This window comes from Mytilus edulis, chromosome 10, assembly GCF_963676685.1.
Source record: "Mytilus edulis chromosome 10, xbMytEdul2.2, whole genome shotgun sequence".
NCBI lineage: Eukaryota > Metazoa > Mollusca > Bivalvia > Mytilida > Mytilidae > Mytilus > Mytilus edulis.
The window spans coordinates 17264357-17279993 of record NC_092353.1 but is presented as its reverse complement, the minus strand read 5'-3'; the positions used below and the strand labels follow the sequence as shown (position 1 = coordinate 17279993).

Sequence of the window (15637 nt, the reverse complement as noted above, 5' to 3'; positions counted from 1 at the left end):
AACAGGTTAGTTCATAATTGATCGAAACTACATCTTTTGTGATGATGTTTGTTTAATTCAATAAAGAAAACCAACCGTCTGACCCAGTCAAACTATAATATCATACTGTTTGTAAGCGTATTCGACAATAACAAAACTCAATTTCAGACGTCGGAATGTTTTAAGCAGAATGGAATTAAGGACAAAACGAAATTCCGATAACCATCAGGCCAATACTTTTAAAAGATCGATCTATATATAAAAAGTTAAACAACAGTTTGTATTCGTTTTTTAATTATCATACTAAGTAATATGACATTGTTCTGAAATTATGTTAATCCAGGTTTACATTGCTTTAGAAATATAAGCACCAGTATCTATGGCACGCCCATGTTAGTCAGTTCTCTATGTTCTTGACAGGCGGCACATTGACCACAAAATAATACTGTTGCACAGTCGTTGCACATCGAGCCCTGTAATAGAAAAGAGTTACTGTAAAACTAAAATATAAGATGTAGATTTGTTTAGAATAATTCATTAAAACGTGAAATTTCACAATTCACTGTCATTCCTTTTAATCACAATATACAATATTTAAACACAAATAGAAAAAACCAGTAAAACTACCAGATATGTTTTATGAATACTCAATTTTTAGGCTCTTTATTTTCATCTCTTACAGCAAATCAGTATAAAATATTAAGCAAATTTCCAATCATGTTGCATATGTTCTGCTACGAGATTAATTAACTGATATCGAAGTGTCTAATTCAAACTGAAGTGAAACTCGTGGATATGACATGGTTGAATATGACATTATGTATTAACTTATCATAGATACCAGGATTGAAATTTTGTATTTACGCCAGACGCGTTTCGTCTACAAAAGACTCATCAGTGACGTTCGGATCAAAAAAGTTTTGACAAATACAGCTAATGTAATCTATTTCAGAGAAAGAAAAAATAATTGTACAGTTATTTACGATTCTTGTTTAGGATAATTCATTAAAACGTGAAATTTAATAATTCACTGTCATTCTTTTTAATCACAATATACAATATTTAAACACATATAGAAAAATCCAGTAAAACTACCAGATATGTTTTATGAATACTCAATTTTTAGGCTCTATATTTCCATCTCTAACAGCTGTACAATAACTTTTTTTAAGCAAATCAGTATAAAATATTAAGCAAATGGTTGAATATGACATTATGAACTAACTTATCATAGATACCAGGATTGAAATAATGTATTTACGCCAGACGCGTTTCGTCTACAAAAGACTTATCAGTGACGTTCGGTTCAAAAAAGTTTAAAAGGTCAATTAAAGCAAGATTTTGAAGAGCATCGAGGACCACAAATTCTTTAAAGTTTTGACAAATACAGCTAATGTAATCTATTCCAGAGAAAGAAAAAATAATTGTACAGTTATTTACGATTCTTGTTTTCCTGGATTCAACATTTAATTATTAGTTCATCAAAAATACTAGTAGCAAACTTTTTTTTCTATTGAATCTGTAAAGAGTTCACCATGAATAAATTATCTCAAGACAGTTTTGTAATGATTACCTTGATTCCACCAACAGTTCTTATTTTGTTTCGAAGGGTTATGTCACTTGCAGGAACACATAAGGGCATACACATATTTTCTCCTATTCGTGATCCCAAATAGCAAATAGAACAGGGGTAACACATACAAGTGAGTAAAACTGAAAAAAGATACAAAATATATAAATACAAAGTAGGATAAATAAAAGTCATTATGTGTTGTTGATACTGTAGGTAAAACATCCGTTCAATAAAGATAGTCGTTCAATACATATAAATATAATTTGATATGTTTTCAATTACCACAACAGTGAAATAATTTCATTTGTTCTTGACTATATTTTAGAGAGCTATTATGAATGACAATTTGTATTGCAAAATAAATATAAGACGTATATTATGAAGTTGCATTAAATTATTATCAAATGATAGATTATCGTATGTCTGATGTTGACCTGTTTGAATTTTTTGTCATAAAAATTTAAAACATACATGTATTTGGCTCTGCACAACAGTCAAACAGATCTGTGGTCCACTCCCTATGCCCTTCAAAGCCTGTGACCATTAGAGGATTATTCTGCATTTGAGGTTGCTGGACAATGGGTTGGTTAGGCAAGTTAGATTGTGAAGACGGTGATCGATGGTAGTAACTTTGAGGTTGTTGAGAAGTGACATTGGTAGATCCATAGTTAATCTCTGGATATAGTTGATTTCCTCCTCGATACTCCATATTCGTATATATTAAAAATCAGTTTGAAAAATACTTTTTATTTATTTTTAATGCCTTATTTAGAATTTTCCTGATGTTTATAGTCGATCCTCACTATGGACTTCTATCTTGTGTTTATGTTGACATAAAAAAGTCATATGACCTATGTGCTATTACCGGTGAGTAAGCATCTAACTACCTCAACTTGAAAGCTGGTTAATAAATTCGTAGATGCAATTCTGGAAAAACTCGTCACTGCTATAATAAAGTAAGTATTATAAATTTTGTATAGAAAACTGATACTGACACCTTCCTTTCAAATTTAAAGTTTTGTTCTTCCAGTCAAGGCGGAAGTATTTAGTTAGCAATGGTACCAGGATTATAATTTAATACGCCAGACGCGCGTTTCGTCTACATAAGACTCATCAGTGACGCTCAGTTCAAAATAGTTATGATAAAGCCAAAAAAGTACAAATTTGAAGAGCATTCAGGACCCAAAATTCCCAAAAGTTGTGCCAAATACTGCTAAGGTAATCTATTCCTGGGATAAGAAAATCCTTAGTTTTTCGAAAAATTCAAAGTTTTGTAAACGGAAAATTTATATAAAAATGACCATATAATTGATATTCATGTCAACACCGAAGTGCTGATACTGGGCTGGTGATACCCTCGGAGACGAAACATCCACTAGCAGTGACATCGACCCAGTGCTGTGTAAATACTTATCAAAGGTACCAGGATTATAATTTAATACGTCAGACGCGCATTTCATTATTTAAGGTAGATCAGGATTGAACAATTACTTTATCAAGATTTTTTAAAAACGTCATACATTTTCTCGATACATCTGTGAAAAAACATCAAAAGTGGCTAAACAGTCAGACGGGATCCAAAAATTTAATTTCAATCTGACAAGTCATTTTATTTACGTTCAACTAACAAATCCTTAAATGTAGAATAAATAAATTGTTAACTTCGGATTATGTCATTAAATAACATGCTTTTTCTCTTTGTTTATATAAGTAATAGTACTAAACTTATATATTTCAAAGGTTTGTAAATGAAATATGGTGTTTTGCAAAGGCACAAATTAAAATAAGATATGTCAGAAAGGCACATCAATGCAAAGAAAATAAAACAAAATCTAAACAGACAACAAAAAGAACTATATCTCACCGTTCGGGATTAACAATGAGTTAAACCCATACCATTTAGTCAGCTATAAAAACGACAATCATTGAATTACCGGCTCCTGAATTGGGACGGGCACACATATTGTGGCGATGTTTAACTAGTTTCAAAGCGCCAATAGGACAACATAATAACAAACTATAAAACTCGGTTGAAAAAGATTTTTACTTCAGATGAATACAAACAGAATAAATCTTACTTAACACAGAGTGAACATAGAGGGGAACTTGTACATCGCAACAACACAAAGATACTTAGTGTAGATTAGAGAGTTATGCCCAGCAGTTTAGTTACGGTTAAATAATTCGCTAGAAGGAGCTTATAATTCGATCAGCTTGAGCTACTATCATAAGGGATCGGTTGCTTTCATGTGAAATGAAAAGCAATATGACAGAATCAATTGATTCTTTCTTCAACCAATCAAACATCAACATTTGTATGAATTAAACATTCACTTTAAATATAAAAGAATCATCTAGCTATTTTGTTTTAGATCGGTTGATTTAATGTAAGATTTTTTTCAGATGAACTATTTTTGTTTGTTTAAGATTTCAATAAATTTTGATAAATTGACGATGAACTAAATAGTTTTACAAGGAAATATTACCTTTCACATTACCCGTTAAATCGATACTTAAGCTTATTAATAAATGTATATGAATGCTCGCAAGAAACTAATTAAAAGAATCAAATATCATAAAAATCATAAAGTTATGTTATGTTATTCTATTGAAGTAACCAACCTCTTATATCGTACGAATAAATGTAAGCTGTTTGTTCTCGAGAGTATAGATAATTACGGAAGTATTCGCTAATCCCTCTTATATAATCATGTGATAATTTTAGAACGAGACTGTACAATACATTTCCGATTACAACAATTATAATATGTCAATTGATTTCTTCCGTTTCGAAATTGGTTGTTTTTCGAAAAATGTTGTTGTCTTGGAAAAATGAAAAAATGTAAAATTAAAACTTCAAGGTACTATTAGGCGATTGAAATTAAGTCTACAATTTCATTTTAAATGCACCCATTTAGCACATGGATATATAATAAAGCCTGCAAAAGCTAAGTATTTGTACTCTAAAAAATAATAAAAATCACAAAAATACTGAACCCTCCAATCGGAAAGTCCCTAATCACATGGCAAAATCAAATGACAAAACATATCAAACGATCCAGTTTCTTCCATTACAGATAATACGTCTGTTGCAAATTCAGTCAAAGGTACGGGATGACTATTTTCGATTTTTCAATGTGTTAGCATTATTGCATTTTCTGTCATATGAATATAAGAAAAATGTATGAAAATATAGAACTCGCTGAGAAGAAAGATTTACAGTCAAATGCAATATTAATGACGTATTTTAAATAATCTCCAGTGAAATAATAAAAATGGGTGAAAACCAAATACATGTGTTTTTATTATTTAACCGGTTGTCATTTAAAACCAAATAAAATCCTTTATGTAATGCTACGATCATATCATGAATTCCGTTAACTGCGAAATTAATAGACAATTATAACAACTTATATAGTTGACCGAAATACCGCTATCTTTGATTGATATACGCGGATATCTTTTGGTGGGAGTATATTGGGAATAACTTTTATATTTCAACTAACCATCAGAAACATGACGGATAGTAAAGCAGGATCTGCCCACCCTCCTGAAGCACCTGAGATCACTTCTTATCTGTGGGGTTCATGTTTTTTATTTTCTATGAAGTGTTTTTAACTAATGTATCTTTTCGTTATCTTTTTTTTGTCATGACACTGTTTATTTTTCATCCAAGAGTTTTTGTTATGTCCACTTAGTATCTTCCGCCTTTTCTGCAGTTACATTGACTTTTAACCTTTATCTTACCTTTCGTAAATTTTCTTTTGATGAATAAGAATATCATTTACAAACTAAGGTCCTAGCTTCCTAACACAAGTTGGCGTCAAAAACATTGTTATTCTTTTATTCCCTCATAAACCTCACAGCGTATTTAAGTATCTACATCCTTTAATTTCGTTTTTATATTCTGGGTTCGAGAGTTCCAGTTAATTGCAAATCAAAAAGAGCGATTCGGACGCATAAATAAAAGGCAATCTTAGTAAACCGCTGTTCCAAAGTCTTTAATAGATTAAGAGAAAAAAATTCCGGGTAACAAACTTAATCTGAGGGAAACACATCAACTATAACAGGAAAAAACGAAAACAACAAAAACACTGAAGTGCAACAAACACCAACATACATAAACATAACGATACAATGGTGGTGTTTTTTTTAATTTGGTTTAAAACATTATAACAATTCGTAGTCATTCTAGTTATAATAAGATTTCATATAAGGCTAAAATATTGGAAATAAATAAATTGAAAATTACTATGTTGTTCACAGCACTAATTTAACTTTTAATTCAACCAAATGATATCAAGTGAAAGATTGTCATTTCTTGACAAAACCCGTATATGTGCATAAATAAAGCTTTTCCTGAAAGATAGATATAAAGTTGTATGACTTTGAGCCCAAATGTGATTGGCTATGGTTTGCATTAACATTCTATGGAAATTAAAAAGGTTATATCTGCTCAACTCAAGGTAAATTATTTAAACAGCTGGTTGAATTTATCATAATTTCGAGTTAAATTTTTAAATTGCAATTTCTCACATAATAATGATTTGCTTGCTTAAAGGAGTATGTTCGGTAGGGGACATATTTGGCCCCGATAGTAAAGTTCAATGTTACAAGATAAAAAATGTTTTAAGTTAACCTAGAGACATGTGTGATATTGGTCAATAAATCCGTCGAAATTTAAGCTAAAAAAGGGGACATATTCGTGCCTTATTGAACCAACTCCTTTGTTCTTTTGATTTCCTAATACTTGAAAGATCTCATTACTGCAGTCAGTGTTTGATAAACAATGACATAACTTAAAAGATCAGTTGCATGTTTGCTATTATTAGTTTGAATCGCCTGACTATTTAACTTATAGTAACTTGAATAAAATCTTTTTCATTTACCCTTCAACTGCAAGACGCAGACTTAAATTGTGAACATTCATCAAAATCTACCAAGCGATAATGAGGAGTTTATAAAAATGTTCATAAACACATGAGAAAAATATATAAATGAACAAAAGACGAGCGAAGGGACGACATTATACTTGTTCTGCTACAAAATATGTATTTAGTCTAAGATGCATACTTTCTTTATTGATTGTTATTGGCTTTGAACTAGCTGTCATAAACTGCGAGTACTCTCAAATCTGTACTTAGTGTTCTTTGTTGTTAAGATGTACAAGTACCCGCCCACTCTGTGTTCTTTGTTGTTAAGATGTACAAGTACCCGTCCACTCTGTGTTCTTTGTTGTTAAGATGTACAAGTACCCGTCCACTCTGTGTTCTTTGTTGTTAAGATGTACAAGTACCCGCCCACTCTGTGTTCTTTGTTGTTAAGATGTACAAGTACCCGTCCACTCTGTGTTCTTTGTTGTTAAGATGTACAAGTACCCGTCCACTCTGTGTTCTTTGTTGTTAAGATGTACAAGTACCCGTCCACTCTGTGTTCTTTGTTGTTAAGATGTACAAGTACCCGTCCACTCTGTGTTCTTTGTTGTTAAGATGTACAAGTACCCGCCCACTCTGTGTTCTTTGTTGTTAAGATGTACAAGTACCCGTCCACTCTGTGTTCTTTGTTGTTAAGATGTACAAGTACCCGTCCACTCTGTGTTCTTTGTTGTTAAGATGTACAAGTACCCGTCCACTCTGTGTTCTTTGTTGTTAAGATGTACAAGTACCCGTCCACTCTGTGTTCTTTGTTGTTAAGATGTACAAGTACCCGTCCACTCTGTGTTCTTTGTTGTTAAGATGTACAAGTACCCGCCCACTCTGTGTTCTTTGTTGTTAAGATGTACAAGTACCCGTCCACTCTGTGTTCTTTGTTGTTAAGATGTACAAGTACCCGTCCACTCTGTGTTCTTTGTTGTTAAGATGTACAAGTACCCGTCCACTCTGTGTTCTTTGTTGTTAAGATGTACAAGTACCCGTCCACTCTGTGTTCTTTGTTGTTAAGATGTACAAGTACCCGTCCACTCTGTGTTCTTTGTTGTTAAGATGTACAAGTACCCGTCCACTCTGTGTTCTTTGTTGTTAAGATGTACAAGTACCCGTCCACTCTGTGTTCTTTGTTGTTAAGATGTACAAGTACCCGTCCACTCTGTGTTCTTTGTTGTTAAGATGTACAAGTACCCGTCCACTCTGTGTTCTTTGTTGTTAAGATGTACAAGTACCCGTCCACTCTGTGTTCTTTGTTGTTAAGATGTACAAGTACCCGTCCACTGAGTGTTCTTTGTTGTTAAGATGTACAAGTACCCGTCCACTCTGTGTTCTTTGTTGTTAAGATGTACAAGTACCCGCCCACTCTGTGTTCTTTGTTGTTAAGATGTACAAGTACCCGCCCACTCTGTGTTCTTTGTTGTTAAGATGTACAAGTACCCGCCCACTCTGTGTTCTTTGTTGTTAAGATGTACAAGTACCCGTCCACTCTGTGTTCTTTGTTGTTAAGATGTACAAGTACCCGTCCACTCTGTGTTCTTTGTTGTTAAGATGTACAAGTACCCGTCCACTCTGTGTTCTTTGTTGTTAAGATGTACAAGTACCCTTCCACTCTGTGTTCTTTGTTGTTAAGATGTACAAGTACCCGTCCATGCCCACTCTGTGTTTTTAGATTTATTTATATTTCTATTAATCTGATCAGCAGAGTCTTTTTCAAATGATTTATATAGTGTGTTCTTATTTTGTACTGTTACACCTCTGTCCCTGGTTGGGGAGGGTGTACCCCTGCTAACATGTTGAACACCGTCACTGTATTTTCCTGTCCCAAATCAGGAGCCTGTTATTCAGTGGTTGTTGTTTGTTGCAGAGTTACATTTTTTTTTCATTAATTATTTAGGCCGTTAGATTTCGCGTTTGAATTTTTGACATATGTATTTTTCGTGTCCTTTATCGCTAACTATGCGGTATGTGCTTAGTTCATTGTTGGAGGCCGTACGGTGATATATAGTTGTTAATATCTCTGTCATTTAGTCTGTTGTGGAGGGTTGTCTCATTGGCCATCATAACAATTTTTGTTTATATAGACATAGTATATAGACATGCATATGTATATATCTTGCATCTGAGTTTATAAATTGCGTTGTGAATTCCAAAACTCTTTTGAACACATTGGTGAACTTCTCATTAGGCAAAAGGGATGGAAAAGATACCAAGGGGACAGTTTCAAACCATGAGTCGAAAAACCTCGCATAACAAACAACACGACGAAAGCACGTTTTCAGTTATGATAGTTATCAAATGTATCAGGCTTGTAGACGAAACGCACGTCTGGCGTAAACAATAAATGTAATACTGGTATCCATGTTGAGTTTATTTACAACAACTGGGTCGATGCGACTGCTGGTGGAATTTAATTTCCCGAGGTTATCATCAGCCCAATCGTCAACACTTCTGTACTGACATGACTTGCCATTGATATGGTCATCTTTATGAATTAACTGTTTACAAAACTTTTGAATTATTTAATTACTAAGACTTTTCTACAACAGGAATAGATTACCTTGGCTGTATTTGGCAGAACTGTTGGAAATTTTGGTCCTCAATGCTCTACAACTGTCTACTTTATTTGGCTTTTATAACTTTTTTGGATTCGACCGTCACTGATAAGTCTTTTGTAAACGAAAAGCACGTCTGGCGTTAATACTTCATTTAATCCTAGTATCTATGATGAGTTTATTGATACGCCAGATGCGCTTTTTGTCTGCAAAAGATAGATTCAGCAGTGGCGCTGACTAATAAAATAATTACTAATTATGTCTTTGTATACACATCTACCTGCATTTGTGTTTTAAAAGCTCTAGATGTTTGATCTGGAATAAATGTTTTTGTGTAATAAAGTACATGTGATATATACACTTTACGAATGTATCACTACCCAATGTAGTACATTCTGATACTGTAACATTGTATTGTATACATTTAGAAGATCCTTTACAAAGAACATTACATATAAGTCTGTGTTCTTATGAAGACCTATCTAAGGAATTCGCATATTTGTCAGTTCTCTTGCTTCCTGACAAGCAGCACATGGTCCACAGCACACAATTACAAGACAGTCATCACACATTGAACCCTAAAATCAGGTGAAGATCGTGTTCAATTATCGAGACTAAATGATAATTCTATTATAAAGTATTTCAAACAAATAAATTGGTGCTAAATAAATAATCATATCACATAAGAATTCTTTTTCAACATACCACGCCACAATTATATTGCACATTCCTTAAAAGTGAAACAACAACAATACCGAACTCCGATGAAAATCCAAAACGGAAAGTCCCTTAATCAAATTGAAAATTAAAAGCTCAAACACGAATGGAAAACAACAATAACTTTATCATACAGGCAATTCCTTATGTAGAAAATGGTGAATTTGGTAGAGTATGTGCTTTGTCTATATGCTATTTTCAGTTTCCTTGTTAAAAACAGTTATTTGTTTTATAGTGTTTGAGATTATATATCACAATGTTGACTGTTGTTCCTCAGTTTGTGACGTTATAACATATTTTTGGTTTGTGTTGCTTACACACAGTTGTCAATATTATGGAATTTTATGCGACTGTCATATAAGTGAGCTGTTTGGCTAGCTATAAAACTAGACAGACTGGCTCCTCTCCTTTAACATATTTACAATTTGTAGAACAGATATGTTCATAGGCAAACACATAAAATAAGACACATGGGCAAATATTACTTGATTGTTATGAATTTCCTCTAATGTTTTTTTTAATTTAATTAAGCAATGTTCAATATGTTTTTGCATCTTTACCAATAAGAAAAATGGTACCATCTTTTCTGCACCAGATGCACGTTTCGCAACCAATGTCTCTTCGGTGATGCCCGTGGCAAAATATTAAAAAATCAAAATTCAATCCTTTCTGAAATAATACTAGTAGTATAGCACTAAAACATAAATAGACAAAAGAGTCAAGATCTATCATAGGCGGATCCAGGGGGGGGGGCCTGGGGGCTCGGGTCCCCCCCCCTTTCGTGGAAAAAATTTGGTTGATTATATAGGGAAACCCCCCCTTTAGGAAAAGTTCTGGATCCGCCACTGTCTATGTTGACTCAATGTGAACAATGTTTTAACTAGTATTCGTGTATCTTACTTTGATTCCTCCAACACTCCTTATTCTATTTCTCAAGATGATATCTCCGCCAGGTACGCAGGCTGGTGCGCAGAAGCATTCCCCTAATCGTGATGCCAAGTTACAGACAGCAAATGGGTAACAACAACATGTAAAAACACCTGCAAAAAAAATGCAATGTTCAGTGTTTATCAAATTTGGACATTACAGGCGGCTAAAACGGGCATGCTGTTGTGGGATAAAGAAATAACACAGAACATTTCATGTCGCTATTCATGTTTCCGTTGATTGGTTGTGCAACATTAAAAGAAACTATCGAACAGATTGCTTCTAATATTTGAAGTAATGTCATCGGTTTGAGGAAACCATCGTGATTTGGTGGATTGTTATTAAATATTTGTGTCCCTGATGACCACATATGTATTTCACTAGGCGCAGCCATAATCCCGTCCTTCTTATATCTCATTAATAAAATAAATGAATGCGAATTATGACTGTATTTTTACTTATGATAACGAGGAACACAACGAAAACCACTAGTTGAGCAGGAGCTGCATGTCCTCCATATTTAACTTTTGATTTCCCAGTATAAAAGAAAAAGATATATACGATTGTAATCATTTTTTTTGTAATGTTTTTTTTTATCGACTTACAATTGGCCATATCAGAAAAACAATCAAAGAGTCCAGTTGACCATGTTCTGTGTCCGTCCAATGTAGTAGTAACCATAAGCTGATTGTGTTGCAATGTCGGTTGATTGACCACCACAGTCACAGTGGTATTCTGGTATGGTTGCATTTGTGGTGGTGGCCGTTCAGGACTTACTTCAAAATCATTTGATCCATATGATCGATAACTGGTTGGTAGTGCTTCCATTGTCTGTAAAATACTATAAGTAAATCATATATCTTAATATTTCCGACTTATTTTACGGTCGTTGTCGTTTGTTGCTGTAAGTCGTACTTGTGTTTTGTTTTGTTTGTTGTTGTGTAAATAAATTAGGTGGATGGTTTTCTCGTTTGAATTGTTTTACATTTTCATTGTCGATGCATTGTATTTTTTTATATGTGTTTTCCTCATAGCTAGTGGTCGTGCGATAGTTGTCACTTTTGCAATCATACCCGATCCTAATTTTTTCTCATAAGCACGTGCATCAAAGTGCTTAAACCGGAAAATCCTGTTTAATGATACAAACAATTTTTATGACTGAATAAGAAATATATTCTTCCCTTTCTCCGTCTTTTTATGCCGAATAATTTATAAAGATCGATATACAAAATATAAAAATTAAATAAATGAGAAACATCGAATAACACCTCACTCCCTTTCACGATTTTCTAATGGATTAGTTTTGTTAGATATAAAAATTATCTGATAATATTGTGGTAATATTTTTTTGTCTTTTTTATAATGTCTTTCATAAATTCAGATTTTGTATTTTATTACTTTTTGTTGATAATAACAAATTATTGAATATGACCTGTTTAATATATTTTCGTTTATTCGGTCAGATATGTTTACATGTTATATCATCATTTTTTGGTTTATCATAATGTTCAACACTCTATACGGTGACGCACATTCGCAGACAATAGTATTTTTTTTTATCGTTGAATACCATTCGAATAGTCCAAATTATTACCCTCATTTGGATTAAAGTATAGGCTGTATCACCGTGTAATTCTGTTTAGACAATAATTTGTATTATGACTGTCTTATTTTTCTTTTGGCAACCTTTATCATCTGTAACTGTCCAAAATGTACAAGGTAACTACGGTATCAAGATGTGTCATTTTTAACCGTCATTATACTGTTGGATAGGGGAGCTTTAATTATCCACACTTTTGCTGTGGAATGGAACTAGAGCATGTAGATTAGACTCTGAAATATCATTATTTACAATACCTTTCAAAATGTCTGCTAATATCTATAAATAATGTAATGTATGTTGTGTCCTTTATGGATGCTTTCAAATTATTCTGTTATCCTTATTCTGTAAAGTATCAAAAGTCTTTCCCTATTTCACATAACCGAAATGACAAAAACAGTTTCCAGTGATCTAAGTTTACATACGACCTAATTGGTGATATCCGTTTTCTCTAATCATATGATTTTTATTAAGTTGTTTCTTCCGTTGTAAAGGGATTTCCATTGACTCGAGATTATTATACAAAAATACTCGCCTAACGGTAAAAAAAAATAACATTTATTCATTCACATCGGCAACTATGATTGAAAGCTATTTTAACTTTTTTATCATTGAAAAAGTAATCAAATTCAAACGGCAATGCAAATCATAATTTAAAAAGGACAAACAACACACTACCGTAGAGAAACTAGAAGAAATATAACAGACAACAACGATATCCACCGGATCACAGGCTCCTGACAGGCAAATCAAAAACGTAGTGTATTCATTTTTTATGCTAGAGCCCAACCGTCTCCCATACTGAAATTAATTATAAAAGGTACCAGGATTCTAATTTAGTAAGCCAGACGCGCGTTTCGTCTACATAAGACTCATCAGTGACGCTCATATCAAAATATTTATAAAGCCAAACAAGTACAAAGTTGAAGAGCCTTGAGGTCCCAAAATTCCAATACATAAATGTATATATATTTATTCCATATCTATGAAACTTTTGTAGGTTTTTCTATATGAATGGTGGTTGAATAAATAAGTATATTCACCTACGGAAAAAGTATATTTTCAGCGCAAAAAGGCCAGAATTAAGACGCACAATTACTTAAAAGGTGATAAAAAAACAGGATTCTAAACAGTTTTTGAAATATATTAACAACCAGAAGTCAGACAAACAGCGAATACCACCACGTTAGACTCGGAAAAACAAGACGGCCTATACAGACCAACAGAAAGCAGAGGCATTGAATACGCAGTTTAATTAGTTATCAAAGGTACCAACGTTTCGTCTACATAAGGCTCATCAGTGACGCTCATATAAAAATATTTATAAAGCCAAACTAGTACAAAGTTGAAAAGCATTGAGGATCCAAAATTCCAAAAGGTGTTGCCAAATACGGCTAATGTAATATATGTCTGGAATAAGAAAATCCTTAGTTTTTCGAAAAATTCAATGTTTTGTTACAGCACACCACATGTTATAAACAGCTGCGTCATGAGCGCATGATACGCCCCTCAATTTTTCAAAGAGTAAAGTTCAACAACTTCTCCATGTCATATCAGAAATTCACGAAAAACTGAACAGAGGTTATCTTAATATTTATATTAATCAGTCACCACATTTTCATGATAACTACTCAAAGCATTGTCTGAAATCTGGAACCCCCCCCCTTTTCCTCTTTTTTTTATGAATAAGATTACATAAACAGGCGTATAAAAACCATTTGGAAAAATTATGACAAGTAAGATAAGTTGCAGCACAAAATCAACTAACAAAGAAAATGTACACGAAATACTGTCATAAGTGTATTTGTAGTAAGAGAAAACTTATTCGAACCCCAATTTCAACTGATAACTTACCCATGATTATCTGAACTACAAGTTCAATTAGTTTACCTCCAACGGAACAAGAGTGAATACATCCTTAAAAGTATCAGAAACACATGATCTTGACGTGTTATGCCACGTTATTAGTATCGGCGGTCATTTGGACCATAAGTTTATCAAAGCAAAACATATATAGAGGTCAATGTGCTTGTTTTCGAGATATTAGCCATTGAAATTTTGGCGGGAAAATGTTATCTCTTGATTTTTCTTAGCTTTATCATTGACAAGTTAAACTTCTCAAAAACTATTAGAAAAAATTGAGATTTTATAAGACTTTTAATTTCCTGTTTACAAAACTTAAGGATTTTCTTATCCCAGACATAGATTACCTTAGCCGTATTTGGCACAACTTTTTGGAATTTCGGATCCTCAATGCTCTTCAACTTTGTACTTGTTTGACTTTATAAACATTTTGATATGAGCGTCACTGGTGAGTCTTATGTAGACGAAACGCGCGTCTGGCTTACTAAATTATAATCCTGGTACCTTTTATAATTAATTTCAGTATGGGAGACGGTTGGGTTAATTATTTACAAATGGCTTTAAAGCTTTAATCCACTGAAATCGTTTTGTGTCTCATTAGAGGGCATAACATGTAGTTTAAATGGAACCAAACAAGAACAGTCTTCGTGATTTTGTCCGTGTAATTCACAAAATGATACGTTCCAATCATTTAATTTAGTTCCAATCATTTAATTTAAGACGATTATTAGAACATCCATTAACAGCACAAGAATTTCCACCCCCTTTCCTATATTTTTCGTTACTTGCCATGGTCATATAAACATGAAATATGTGGAACAAAAACGTTATAAATGACCGATAATTATATAGACTATATAGGTTATTGATTGCACGTGCGTTATCATTCACGAGTGCTATGGCCGACGCACCACGTGACCTCTTAATGGCAGCGCACATGTTTTTGAGATAAGACTTGGATAAACCTGTCTATACATGCAAAAGATTTGTAAAAATGAAAAATGGGAGTCAATGGGCAAATTTTTTTTAAGGCATTCAAATTGATAAAACCAGAGGATTTCGAAAATCTGACAAAAAATCCAAAACATGACAAGCGAACATCCTTAAGTCATGTATTAATATGTTAAAAAACAAAACCAATGCCACAAAAACGCATCAAAATAAAGACGACATAGTGATTATGACTACAAAAGGCCCTTCAGTGAAGTTGGAATAAAAAAGTTAGAAAGGCAAAATAGAGTACGAAATTGGAGACCATTGAGGAACAAAATACAGCTATGGTAAATAGTTATCAAAGGTGCCAGGATTTTAATTTAAGGAAGTTTGCTGCTCAGTTTCAAAATAAATAACTTCTCATAAAACAATTATATATTGATAGGGGATTAGATGAAGAATCAAAAAAGCAAAAAAAAATATAGGGGTCAATGTGCTTGTTTTCGAGGTATAAGCCATTGAAATTTTGGCGGGAAAATGTTCTCTCTTGTTTTTTCATAGCTTTATC

General features: G+C 33.1%; 2 protein-coding genes across 3 annotated transcripts; both read right to left on the bottom strand.

The window, feature by feature from the left end:
* Window positions 1–256: 256 nt before the first annotated feature.
* On the bottom strand, window positions 257–4277 carry LOC139493530 (cornifelin homolog). Its single transcript, XM_071282017.1, has 4 exons — window positions 4175–4277; window positions 2024–2498; window positions 1553–1692; window positions 257–452 (listed from the first exon to the last, which is right to left on the bottom strand). The coding sequence occupies exons 2-4, from the start codon at window positions 2259–2261 to the stop codon at window positions 357–359; spliced, it is 474 nt and encodes a 157-aa protein (XP_071138118.1). The 5' UTR covers window positions 2262–2498; window positions 4175–4277; the 3' UTR covers window positions 257–356.
* Window positions 4278–8981: 4704 nt separating this feature from the next.
* LOC139493531 (placenta-specific gene 8 protein-like) lies at window positions 8982–12714 on the bottom strand. Of its 2 annotated transcripts, none has more exons than XM_071282018.1 (4): window positions 12531–12714; window positions 11279–11504; window positions 10647–10786; window positions 8982–9607 (listed from the first exon to the last, which is right to left on the bottom strand). In XM_071282018.1, exons 2-4 carry the CDS (start codon window positions 11499–11501, stop codon window positions 9512–9514), a joined length of 459 nt encoding a protein of 152 aa, XP_071138119.1. In that variant the 5' UTR covers window positions 11502–11504; window positions 12531–12714; the 3' UTR covers window positions 8982–9511. The 2 variants fall into 2 exon arrangements, with proteins under 2 accessions (XP_071138119.1, XP_071138120.1); XM_071282019.1 differs by having other exon boundaries at window positions 11279–11514; window positions 12531–12668.
* Window positions 12715–15637: the final 2923 nt, after the last annotated feature.